The sequence below is a fragment of the Leopardus geoffroyi genome, chromosome B3, assembly GCF_018350155.1.
Source record: "Leopardus geoffroyi isolate Oge1 chromosome B3, O.geoffroyi_Oge1_pat1.0, whole genome shotgun sequence".
Classification (NCBI taxonomy): Eukaryota; Metazoa; Chordata; class Mammalia; order Carnivora; family Felidae; genus Leopardus; species Leopardus geoffroyi.
The window spans coordinates 45,722,317-45,735,990 of NC_059337.1; the positions used below are offsets into that span (position 1 = coordinate 45,722,317).

The 13,674-nt window shown below is 44.2% G+C and overlaps 1 protein-coding gene across 1 annotated transcript in view; it reads left to right on the forward strand.

The window, feature by feature from the left end:
• The window catches only part of MYO1E (myosin IE), a 215,583-nt gene that overhangs the window by 157,226 nt on the left and 44,683 nt on the right, over window positions 1-13,674 (forward strand). The window contains exons 18-19 of the mRNA XM_045449577.1: window positions 1,001-1,099; window positions 10,470-10,614. Coding sequence (XP_045305533.1) covers window positions 1,001-1,099; window positions 10,470-10,614 — 244 coding nt within the window. The remainder of the gene's footprint in view (window positions 1-1,000; window positions 1,100-10,469; window positions 10,615-13,674) is intronic.

Below are 13,674 nucleotides of genomic sequence, written 5' to 3' on the forward strand. Positions count from 1 at the left end.
CAGACCTCCCAGGCTACTAAACTAGAATCCCCAAGGTGTGGGGTCTGGGGCGTTTTCTCTGATAAGAAAATCCCATGTGGGAACATTAATCTAGTAGTGCCTGCATCCATTGTCTAAAACATGCTGACAGTTATAAACAACTAAAACTGTAATTTCAATTGTTATTAGAACGTTTTTAATTTGGGCATTTCAAATTCATCATTTTGCATGCCCTTTCTTACACTGTATCTGAAAAGCTTTAGAAGTATAATCTCACTAGGTGTAGAGTTACTATTCAATTAAGATTGAAAACAAAAATAGCTCTACCGTCATTTAATTACAAAGTTAAAAGTTGTATCCTTGAGAGGCACCTGGGTGGCTCAGGTGGTTGAGTGTCGGACTCTTGATTGTGGCTGAGGTCATGATCCTGTGGTTGTGAGATCAAACCCCGTGTTGGGCTCTATTCTGAGTATGGAGAAGTTTATTTATTTTGAGAGAGAGAGAGAGAGAGACCACACATATGTGGGAGAGGGGCAGAGAGAGAGAGAGAGAGAGAGAGAGAGAGAATGAGAGAATCCCATGCTGGCTCCAAGCAGCACAGAGCCCAACGTGGAGCTTGATCTCACCACTGTGAACTCATGACCTGAGCTGAAATCGTGAGTCAGAGGCTGAACCAATTGAGCCAATCAGGTGCCCCTAAAATATTTTTTTAAGTTAATATTACATAACCTGATGATCAACTCAGACTCTGAACCCTATAAATTACCGTCTTTTTTTTTTTTTTTTTTTTTTTGTAACAAAATTCAACTGAGTAAATGTGAAGATCAAATTGACTTTATTCAATTATTCATGAATTGGGCAGCATCCCATCTGGTCTGTTTTTATTAAAAACAGCTCTTAAATTCTAATCTTTTCAGCGTTTCCCTGTTGCTTGTGATTGGGGGTTTGAGGGGATAGTGGCTAGGAGAGTGAGGTGGAAGATTTATCCAGTAATGTCTCAACTCCTTTTTCTTCTTTACAGAGTGAAGCATCAAGTAGAATACCTGGGTCTGAAAGAAAACATCCGGGTGAGAAGAGCTGGTTATGCCTATCGGCGCATCTTCCAAAAATTCCTACAGAGGTAAGAAACTGGTGACTGGAATTTTTTTTTTTTTTTTTTGCTTTAAACAGGTTTATTGAGATACAATTCACTTACGTATAATTTGCTCATTTAAAGTAGACAATTCAGTGGCTTTTAATGGTTTTCTAGAGTTGTGAATCCATCACTGCAATTCATTTGAGAACACTTTCATCATCCCAAAAAGTTACCCGAGTTCCCTAGCCACCACCCCCCCAGTTCTCCCCTCACCTCCTGCCCTCCTGCCCTGAAGAAGCCCACGCTTCTTTCAGATAAAAAGACTTCCAAAATACTGCCTATTCTGGGCATTGTGTAGATGTAGAATCACACAACATGTGTCCTTTATGTCTGGCTTCTTTCAGTTAGCATAACGTTTGTATGGGTCATCCATGCTGCAGTGAGTATCGGCACTTCTCTCCGACTCACCACCCAGTAATATTCCCTTGCACCAATATCGCAGTGTATTACATTTAACCTGTTCATCTGTCAGCTAATAGGCATCAGTTGTCTTCACTTTTTGGCTATTGTGAATGACACGTAATGCTACTGTTAATGTTCATGTACACATTTTTGCATAGACGTATGGTTTTATTTCTCTTGCATGCTTACCTAAAAATAGAATTACTGGTCGGGTGCGGGGGGCATGCCTGGGTGCCTCAGTTAGTTGGGCATCCGACTTCGGCTCAGGTCACGATCTTGAGGTTCGTGAGTTCAAGCCCCGCGTCAGGCTCCGTGCTGACAGCTCAGAGCCTGGAGCCTGCTTTGGATTCTGTGTCTTCCTCCCTCTCTGTCCCTCCCCCACTCACATTCTGCCTCTCTCTCTCAAAAATAAACATTAAAAAAATTTTTTGAATTACTGGGTTCCATGGCAACTCTGTAACTTTTTTGATGAATTGTGAGATTGGTTTCCAAAGTGGCTGTACCATTTTACATCCCCACCAGCAGTGTTTAAGGATTCCACTCCATCTTTATCCCTGCCAGCATTTGTTAGTATCTGACTTTGATTATAGCCATCCTAGGGAGTATGAAGTGGCATCTTGTGGTTTTGATTTTCATTTCCCTAATGGGAAATGACGTTAAGCATATTTCTTGTGCTTTTTGGTCACTAGATAAATGTCTGTTGAGCTCCTTTGCCCTTTTTTAAACTAAGCTATTTGTCCTTTTTTATTAAGTTGTAACAGAATTCTTTTTACCATTGTTTATTGTAGAATAAGTCAGCAGCCACAAGTATTTGGTCTGTTGAGTGTAACACAGAAGTGCAAGAATTCATGATAGTTTTGACACAGAAGGGCTGAGGTTTAACTTGACTGACCAAATTAATAGTATGAAGATGATTTCAGGAAAACATTTAACCTATTTAAGAAAATAAGCTTAAAGGGGCGCCTGGGTGGCTCAGTCAGTTGAATGTCCAACTCTTGATTTTGGCTCAGGTCATGATCCCCGGGTCATGGGATCCAGCCCCATACTGGGCTCTGTACTGATAGCTCAGAGCCTGCTTGGGATTCTCTCTCTCCGTCTCTCTCTGTGCCTCCCCTGCTCGTTCGTTCTCTCTCTCTCTCAAAATAAATAAACATTTAACAGAAAGAAAATAAGCTCGAAGTACTTAACCTCAAAATTTTTGTATAGCCCATGTATAAAAAACTGATTTTCACATTTCCAATAAAGTGTATTTGGCAGGACCTGTACTTAAATTGCTCTCATTTTGTGTTATTTGTTTTTGAAAAAGGTAGAATTTAGTGTCTTTAAAATATTACATGATTTTGGGGCGCCTGGGTGGCACAGTCGGTTAAGCGTCCGACTTCAGCCAGGTCACGATCTCACGGTCCGTGAGTTCGAGCCCCGCGTCAGGCTCTGGGCTGATGGCTCGGAGCCCGGAGCCTGTTTCCGATTCTGTGTCTCCCTCTCTCTCTGCCCCTCCCCCGTTCATGCTCTGTCTCTCTCTGTCCCAAAAGTAAATAAACGTTGAAAAAAAAAAATTAAAAAAAAAAAAATATATTACATGATTTTAACTTTTCTAACGATTCTACATTAATGGGGCCCTGCTGTATTTTCTACATCTATTTACTTTCCTTGAAGAAAGAAGGAAGCCTCGGGGCACCTGGGTGGCTCAGTCCGTAAAGCATCAGACTTTCGCTCAGGTCATGATCTCACGGTTTGTGAGTTCCAGCCCCGCGTCGGGCTCTGTGCTGACTGTTCAGAGCCTGGAGGCTGCTTCACATTCTGTGTCTCCCCCTCTCTCTGCCCCTCCCATGTTCATGCTCTGTCTCTGTCTCTCAGTAATAAGTAAATGTTAAAAAATTTTTTTAAAAATGGTTTTGTGGAGGGGCGCCTGGGTGGCTCAGGCCGTTAATCATCCGACTTTGGCTCAGGTCATGATCTCACAGTTTGTGAGTTCAAACCCCATATTGGGCTCTTTGCTGACAGCTGGGAGCCTGGAGCCTGCTTCAGATTCTGTGTCTCCCTCTCTCTCTCTGCCCCTCTACTGCTCATGCTCTGTCTCTCTCTGCCTCTCAAAAATAAAGAAACATAATAAAATTTAAAAAAAATGAAAGAAAGAAAGAAGGAAGCCATATTTAGTTTTTAATCAGAAAATAACTATGTCTTCCTGGTATAGATACAGGAAAAGGATTAAGAATTTTTTTTTTTAATTCAAATTTTGTGTAGCAAAGAAGGAGCAGGCTGAGTAAGAGCTTCATTACGGTCTTGGAAACACAGTACTTGTGATAAAGGAGTGTTTTCCATGGGACTGTTCTTGTTTCTCGTGTCCTGAGATCGGAATGGCTAGCCTACTGGTCACCAGCATGGGTCCTCATCTGTGAAAGGTCACTGATGGGGAAGGTCAAGCGAGGCTTAACAAAAGGGTGGATCATCCCATGTAATAAAGTCCCATTGACTCTGTCTCCACACAGTTGAGATTCCTGATAATTTTGAAGGCAGACTGGACTAGGACTAAACTTCACCCTTGCTGCTCTCTGAATTGATTAAAGGGGCCACTACACCTATAGCGAAAGCAGAACTGTATGAAAAGAAGTATTCAGGAAGTGGAGAAGATACATCTGTCAAGTTCTTGCATGATTAGAGCAGCAGCTTGTGCTGACGAACAGCTGAGATATTAATTATGAACAACTTCTCTCTCCTTTAAACAAATCAATAGCTCTAGCTAGAGTGGGGTTTCTCAACCTCAGCTATTGACATTTTGGGCTGGATGAGTCTTCATTGTGGGATGCTTAGCAATTCCTTGGCCTCCACCCACTACCCTCTATTCCCCCAAGTTGTGACAACCAAAAGTGTATCCAGACATTGTTAATGTCCCCAGGGAGGCGCAAAGCCAGATGAGAACCATGGCTTAACTAATCATTAAATTTTTTTTGCCAAACTGTTTATCTTTGACAATGTCCTTTTTCCTAATGAGAAAGAAATTAAATACAGAAAATAGTGAATGAAAAGTATTTCCTCCATCTTTCCCTAATTCAGAGAGACTTGCCCTCAACAATGCCAAAACATCATAATTTTATCCTCCTTCAATATTTTTTCCTGTATTTAAAAACCCTTGATTTGATACCTGTAAATTCTCCCCAATTGATATCACTATTAAAAACTAATCGGCTATTTTTAAAAAGTTAACCATGGTTTTTTGTGGGTTTTTGTTGTTACTGGTGTTTTTGTTTTTGTTTTTAAGAAACCAATTCTAAAAAACCTCTTTCCTTCCATATTTAAAAAAACAGAGGTGCCTGCATAGCTCAATCAGTTAGGCATCCGACTTCAGCTCAGGTCATGGGTTCCAGCCCTGTGTTGGGCTCTGTGCTGACAGCTCAGAGCCTGAAGCCTGCTTTGGGTACTGTGTATCTCTCTGTCTCTCTGCCTCTCCCCTGCTTGTGCTCTGTCTCTCTCAAAAAAATAAGTAAACATTAAAATAATAACAATAATAAAAAAAAACAGACAGGGGTGCCTAGGTGGCTCAGTCGGTTAAGCGTCTGACTTGGGCTCGGGTCATGATCTCTCAGGCCGTGAGTTCAGGACCCACATCAGGCTCTGTACTGACAGCTCAGAGTCTGGAGCTTGCTTTGGATTGTGGGTCTCCTTCTCACTCTCCCCCTTCCCTGCTCACACTCTGTCTCTGTCTGTCTCTCTCTCAAAAATAAATAAACTTTTTAAAAAAAATATTAAAAATAATGAAAAAACCAGACAGGGGCGCCTGGGTGGCTCAGTCCGTTAAGTGTCTGACTTCAGCTCAGGTCATGATCTCACAGTTGATGAGTTCAAGCCCCATGTCGGGCCCTGTGCTGACAGCTCAGAGCCTAGAACCTGTTACGGGTTCTGTGTCTCCCTCTCTCTCTCTGCCCCTCCCCTGCTCTCACTCTCTCTCAAAAATAAGTAAACATTAAAAACAGACAAGCCATCAAACTTAACTTCCATAAGCAATGCTGTGAGCACCCACACTGGGGAGGGCAGGAGTCCATGCCCCCTGACAGGAACGTCTAAGCCACCCTGAACAGGCTGTGTTACATGTTTCCAGCAGCTCCTTCAATGAGCTGTGAAATAACCTTGTTGGTAACAATATCTGGACCTCTGTCAAGTGCCATGCTAGCTTCTTGACCCTGTGCCTGGTCCTTTCTTCTGTGCCTGCCACAGAGTGAACATTTAGTGAATCTCTGTTACGCCCTTTGCGTTGAGGGACTTTCCCTGAAGGGATTCTATCCTTGGAGGCCTCTCCTCTAGCTCTCCTGCTGGGTCTTTTCCTTTCAGAAGAGACAAATGGGCAGCCCTGTCTTACACAAAGCAGGCTCTTTTGATGTCCTGTGTCTTTTGAGTTGAGAATGCTAGGGGAGGAATAAAAATAAAGTTTGGAAGGAAATTTGTTTTTCAAGAAAAAAATACTCAAAAAGGGCTAGAAGGCCATCTATGTCCTTGGCAGGGAATATTTTTCCAGAGACAGTGCTGTTTTTCATCAGGTGTGTGTCTGAGATCCTGTTCGTGCAGAATATGTCCACAGTCTGCCACTGTCTGTCTTGTCCTGTGATCCTCCGTGAGTAATTCAACCATGTCAGACCTTTCTTCTAGCTTTAAAAAAAAAAAAAAAATTTTTATTTTTTTTAATTTTTTTTTAACGTTTATTTATTTTTGAGACAGAGAGAGACAGAGCATGAACAGGGGAGGGGCAGAGAGAGAGGGAGACACAGAATCTGAAACAGGCTCCAGGCTCTGAGCTGTCAGTACAGAGCCCGACGCGGGGCTCGAACTCATGGACTGTGAGATCATGACCTGAGCCGAAGTCGGACGCTTAACCGACCAAGCCACCCAGGGGCCCCAAAAATTATTTTTTGATGCTTATTTCTGAGAGAGAGAGAGAGATTGGGAGACATAGAATCTGAAGCAGGCTCCAGGCTCTGAGCTGTCAGCATACATCCTGATGCAGGGCTCAAACCTATGAACCACGAGATCATGACCTGAGCCAAAGTCAGACGCTTAACCAACTGAGCCACCAAGGCACCCCAGACCTTTATTCTCCTCGTGGCTGAGAGGAGTTTGTAACCTCGTGGTTTACAAAGCTGCTTTCTACATATCCCCAGAAAGCCCACCAAGTGAGTAAGTAACAACCTGAAGGAAAAGGATGTATTAATGCGCAGCATGATGCCTGTGTGCACACCTCCTACAGCCCTCCCTGGGAAGGAAGCCCACAGGTCTAAACAGAGAGTGGTTCAGACACAACCTAGAGCTTAGAAAATAGGCTTAGCAAGTGGGAAATGGGCCTTTGTGTGTATTCATTTCCTCTCGGAAAAATGCTTTGTATTTATCAAAACCATCCCTCTTGATGGAGAATTGGAGACTAAAAACCAGAAGATGCCTTAGTAGCCTCACCGGTGGTTCGTGTGCTCTTGAACTGAATCCTGCACTGCCTTCAGAAGGAATACCCTACTCACCACTCCCAATAAAACTGTTATATCTTTAGAAAGTGTTAAAAAGCTCTTAGGAAACAACTTTTAGAGCTAAGCAGCACGTGCCCCTTACTGTGGCTGGAGGAATAAGACCAAATGTGGATCCTGATTCTTAGGAAGAAAAATCTGATAGGAATAGAAGAGCTTTCTAAAATGTATCTATTTTTAAGTTTATTTATAATCTCTACACCCATCGTGGGGCTCAAACTCAAAACCTTGAGATCAATAGTCACACGCTCCACCTGCTGAGCCAGCCAGGCGCCCCCTAAAGTTTATTTCGTGGCATCATTTACACTTCCTCACTAGCATACTTCCCTTGACCTTGACCTAGACTCTCAGAATGTAGGGGTGGAAAAGGGACACTTGTGAGGAAAGTCAGTCCATATCCTGGGCAAGAGAGAAGAAAGAATAGAAGGCTCAGGAATACATGAGGTGGCGAGAGTGTCCTACTTACTAGCTACCAAGACCTTTGTGTCCTTGGATGTCAGGAACATCCTCAGCTCCAGTGTCAGCAGCTAGATGTCAGTGGGGTCTGGGCTGCATTTCCTTTGAGGAGGAAACATCAGTTGGTCATCTGAGAGGTAATAAGGAGCCCACCAGTCAGAGATGAAGAGAACAACCAGTGCACAGGCTTGAGATGAAATACTGGCATAGTTGGGTCTTAAACTAAAAATATGTGATGAAAGGAATGTAAGCCATGATCCTCACGTCTCCAAAATTCTCACAGGCACCAGTTAGGCATTGCCCTGTGCACCCTGTTCCCAGCAACATATCATGGAGGAAGACAGTGACCTGGGAGTGGGAGAGCCTTATACTAGAATTAGGCCCTGGTCGACAGACTTCAGCTTAGGTCATGATCTCATGGTCTGTGGATTCAAGCCCCACGTTAGGATCTGTGCTGATGGCTCAGATCCTGGAGCCTGCTTCGGATTCTGTGTCTCCCTCTCTCTCTGCCCCTCCCATCCACCTTGTGTTCTATCAAAAATAAACATAAAAAAAAATTTAGAATTATGCCCTGGTGTCTCCAATGAAGACAAAAGGAAGTGAGGAGGGCACATCAGCCTTCAGGAAAGCTAGGGGCCCACTGCCGTGGTCCATGATCAGAGGGCCCGGAGATGCCACTCAAACCCCATGTCTTGCCCAGACTCAAACTGTTAGAAGCCTTGTCAGGAAAAGGGAGAGAAAGTCTCTGGAAAACAAATTGCTTACTGTAAAAAAATCAAATGAGACATGTGGCATTATTTTAATGGGGGTGGGGGGTGTGTGTGTGAAGAGCTACCTGTTTGTGTTTGCACAATACAGACTGTTTCCTTTCAAATTTTGATTAGATTAAGCCAGGCCTGAACTCTTGAAGGCTTGTCACGTCAGGGTCCTAGTTTTTTCTTTATCACCCGTAGCCGGCATGAATTTTTCTCCCTCGTCCCTTTAGATTGCCAGCACATTGCTACTTGCTCACCAAGCCCCCCAGTGGCATCTAGAAAGGTTCTGCTGTCAGTCATTTATATGTGGCTTCATTTGTTTGATTTTATTATGCCACATATGAAATAAAGTCAGGCAGATGTGTGGCTTCAACTAGGTATTTTCGCTTTTAAGCTTTTTCTAAACATTAAAAAAATACGTTTTTTTAATGTTTATTTATTTTTGAGAGAGAGGAGGACAGAGGATCCAAAGCAGGTTTCCGTGCTGACAGAGCAGAGCCCCACACGGGGCTCGAACTCATGAAGTTGAGCCAAAGTTGGATGCTCCACTGCCTGAGCCACCCAGGTGCCCCTCATTTTTAAGCTTTTTATCTCTAACTAGGGAATAGAAGAATTGGCTTCTCCAAGACATTTAAGACATTATCAAGCAAAATATGGGTATTTGGGAGGAGGAGAGAGGCTCCCTAGAATCATCTTCGTCCCAACCAGCTGACCCTAAGGGTAATACCGGCTTTTGTCTTCTTAGCGAGCTCTGGATCCTGAAAGCATGGCTGCTCTTCTTGTTAAGATTCCCTTCTCCCTTAGATGCCATAAGTCTGTCTACTCCTGGTAGTGGCTTCTGGGAGCAAAGGAGGACCTGGCTTCTCTAGAGACCTGGAGCCCCTTCACTGCTGTGTCTAGATGTGCCTTCGCATAGGCCATGCGCTCCAACTTCTCTCCTACACTCCTCTCTGGTTTCTCCTCCTTCCCTCCCTCCCTTCCCTCCATGTTAAGTCTTTGAGACTTTCTGTATTTGACATCACGTAGTGTGCTTCTGTCTCTGTTATGTCAGCCTCTTACAGAATTACAATGTTTGTAACATAAACGTGTAGTAGGGTGTATGACCTTTAAAAAAGATATTTACACATAAGCCAATCCGTGGCTTATATGTAGTATTGTGATTAAAGAAACAGATGGGGGTTCAAATCTCAGCTCTGAGAGTTACTAGCTAAGTAGCCTTAGGTGAGTCTCTGTTTGCCTCTGTTTCCTCCTCTGTAAAACGGAAAGACCAACCTGATCAGGTGGCTGGAAGAATAAAATGAGACCATGCACCTAATGCCCCAAGAACAGCACTTGATGCAGGGAGAGCACCCCGTAGCTACTGTTCCTTAGCCACCTACTGTTCCTTGTTGCTGCCGAGCCCCAGGCTTTGTGTGAGCTGCTGGATGTGCACTGTCACCTGCTCGGGTGTGGCTGCCCCTCATGGAGCTCTTGTCCTCACAGAGGGGGCAGAAATAAAATAAGTACAAACATGAAAATCATTACCAATTATGATATATACTCTAAAGGAAAAATACTATTTTCTATGAGAATATAACAGTGGTGCTATTCTGGCTTGGGTAGTCTCTAAAGGCCCCTCTGCAAGTGTCATTGAGGGACAGCGCCATGGAAGCCAGCCACGTGAGGCGTTCCCAAATCGGGACACCCGGTAAAGGGAACGGCATGGGCAAGGCTCTGTGGAGGGAAAGAGTTTAGGGTGCATGAAGAAGCCATCCTCCCAGGGACATAGTGAGCAGAAGAGAAAGTAGAGAGAATAGCCAAGGACCAAACACCAGGGCCTCTTGACTCTAGATGAATGTTGATACTTAGTAATAACTGCTGCTTACAGGGGGGCTTTATAAAACTCTTTGCATTAACCATTAAGCACACCAAAGAAATCAGGGGAGATCACCATCGAGAAAAGAACGTTTGATTTTGTCCGAAGATTGTCACTGGCGACCTTCAGCAGTGCTATTTTTAGACAGTAGTAGAAAGGAAGAGCAGATTTTTCCCCAGGGTGTTAACATGGAAATAGATAGGGAGTGGGTAGGATGGATGCTCCAGAATGGGAATAACAGACCCAGCGGATTTTTCAGCTGTTGAGATCCATCCCTAAGCCGAGAGCAGAGGTGAATGGATCACCAAGAAACACAGCACTGGGTGTCTTTGGTGGGCAGTCCACTTTGAGGCTGAGCCTTCTCTCCCCAATTGTCCTCACAGGTATGCCATTCTGACCAAAGCCACCTGGCCCTCGTGGAGAGGGGACGAAAAACAAGGTGTCCTCCACTTGTTGCAGTCCGTCAACATGGACAGTGACCAGTTCCAGCTCGGGAGGAGCAAAGTGTTCATCAAAGCCCCCGAGTCTGTGAGTATGCCGCTGCCCTCCGTCATGTCCTCAGTGCCCCCCACCCGTTCCCGCAGCGCTTCTGCTGCCCCTTCTCACACGTGCTGCCTTAATTTTCTCGCTCTTTGGTTTATGCCTTCGGTGTCCTCTCCCCTGCTCCCAGTGTAAGTGTAGGTCATTCCCCATACCCTTGCTCTGCAGAGCCTTCAGAGAGCTCAGCATGTATAAAAAGATGTCGTCATCTTGTTCCTTTTCTTACTGTCTCTCTCCCATGCTAGATGGCCATCTCCTCAAGGTCAGGGACTCTTGCCCCTTTGGTATGTTTGTGTACTCAGAGCCTTGTACAGAAAGTGGCTCACAGCAGGCGCCCACCAGTTACTTCTAGTATCCAGTAGAGTCTCAGCGAAAAGGGACTTCTTTGTCCGACTAAGGAGGCTTGGGTAAACTTAACATCCTCCACCTGGGTGACACCAAACAGGTCATTTGCACACACAGATTTCCTCCTTGAGGGTGGAACAGAGCTCTGGGGTGGGAGTCTTAGGACTAGATCTTGAAGACCGTGAGGGAGCTTGGAAAGAACTTTGAGGAGCTGAATAGGGAAGAGGAGAAATCTCTGGGTTAATAGAACACAAATTTTTACCAATAAGGAGCTCAAAAATAAGTTCTACAATTAGCAAACTTACTAGATCTGCACAGATTAATTAATAATTCCTGATGGGGAGGTGGTCACTGTGAGCCTCATGAATGTCTGTAGGAAGTTCCCAGTTCCTATGTTGGATTCCTTATAACAGAATCCCTCAGTTCTGCCCAGGTAGCTCTGGGACTATGGAATGAAGACATTACTTTTTAAGATGGAGAAGCTGCTGGAACTAACCAGGGTTGGACATCATCATTTCCTGAGATTCCTTTGCCAATCACAAGACTCCATTTCAAGAGTCTCTGGTGAACTTGACAAAATTAGTCATCGGATCCAGGGGAAATACCATGCGAACCGGCAGTGTTGGTGACCGCGGAAACACTTGACTTTAGACAAACCCCGGTTTTGCAGTGAGTTCCGTCCTCTAGAATGGGCCCCACAGCTGCTGTTCTGCCTCAGAGGATCAGACGGAGACTCAGAAATGGTTAATGGCTGGGACTGAATGGCTTTAAGAGCCATAAAAATTATTAAATAAATCAGTGGCACACATCAATAGAACCCGTTTATGAAAAGTTTGTGGTAGCATTTTCCACTTTGGAGTTATTTGTAGTTTCACAGCAATGTCATTTCCAAATATAAAATGAAAATGTTGTGTCATACACCATTAAGCAACCCACAGAGCAGTTCCTGTTCTTTCTAAAATGGGATGGAGTGATTTATCAGTACAATGCAGAACTCCTCTGTTGCTTTGTACCCGCTTTTACTTTTTTGTCTTGCTAAATTTCCACGTATAATAAGGACAGCTTCAACATTTTTTGTACCTTTTTTTTTTTTTCTGATTTAGTTGAGCTGTGGAGTTTTACTTGCAAAATCATGGTTTATTTTGGGTTTTCTTTTCCTTGTCTTCCTCCTGAACGCTTTATTGCCGTCACTCGATTCTCCCTTTCCCCATCTTTTTACACACAGGCGCACACCGCGCACGCACCTTCACTACTCTCTCCTCTCCCCCATCACTCAGCCATCCACGTCTAGTCCTGACGTTGCGAATACTTCTACAAAAGCTGGTTTTTAAGAATCTGCCTTGTGATTTTGCCTTGACGCTTAGCGTAGATGTGCTGAATGTACGAAATAACCCATTTGCCTAAAGAACCCCCATCAGACACCAAAGAGTTTGGTTTCCATTTATTTGGTACATGTGTACATGATTTGGGGGTTTGCGGTGGGGGGAGCTCTCTCTCTCTCTCACTCTTCCTTTTTTTCTTGAAGCTCCCTGATTTCTAACCTCCATGGCTTTTGGAAAAAACCTAAAACCCAGCTAATGTTTGATATCATCTATAGGAGGTTGGGAATTGGTTGCCTCCTCCTTTCTGAGTCACAAGTGCATTCTCTGTGACACTCCCAAAATAGTTCTGGGAACGAAAGAAAACAAGGCTTACTCAGAAACCCAACACACCAAGATAAGAAAGACCAACGAATATCCTTCAAAGAGGCAACCACAGGGTTCAGATTTTAAACATTCTGTCCAAATGTTAAACCACGTATTCCTTTTGTTTTCAGAAATATGCTCCCCGTCCCTTTTGTACGTGGCAGTGACAGCTGCGGAATGAAGCCGCCCCTTCCCTTCTGAGTTTGAGATGTTGTTTTTGCACAGCTAGGTCTGTGAGAAGCAGAGGTTTAGTGACAGGAAGGGACGGATGTGGCTCCTGAGGATAGATCCAGATAAACAGAGGCACCAAATCGAGCCTGGCTGCCTTCAAATTCTCCTATTTACTTCTGGAACATTTCCGTAGTGACTTTTCATCAGCTTTACTTGTTTTCATTGGTACATTTTCTTTTGTTTCCTAGAGAGTCATGAAAACCACTGCCAAGGTGAGCGAGAAAGTTCCCCACCATTTCATGAGTTGACCGCATGCAGATTTACAGAGACAGACTTACATGCCAAAGCGAGGAAGAGCCTGGCAAGGCCTGAAAGACCTTGGGTCACTTTCCATTCCCACCCAGTCTTAGTTCCAATTTTCTCCTGTGTGCAATGGAGATGATGGACCTGTGTGGCCTGTGTGGTTGCTGCTGAGTTGAATGAAATAATGTATTCTAGAATGTCAATCTAGAATGATACCTGACCCATAGTGGGCTCTCAGTACATTACAGCTATTTGCTATTATCTTCGTTATTCCAGAGCTTCCTTGAGTAGGGTGCAGCAGTCAGGATTGTTAAAGGGGCTTGAGTCTCAAGACCTGGGTCCTTGCACAGAACAGTCCCAGTTCCGCTAGGTGAAGTCATGTCCCGACTATACATCTTATGTCCAGCTCCAGTTGCACTGGTTATAACCCTCTGGCCCAATGACTCCTTGGAGAATCTATGCAGCCAAAAGTCTACACTTCCGTGGACCTGAAAATCAGGCAGCCCTCTTCCACAGCAGCACAAGGTCTGCTCCTGCAAGAGCT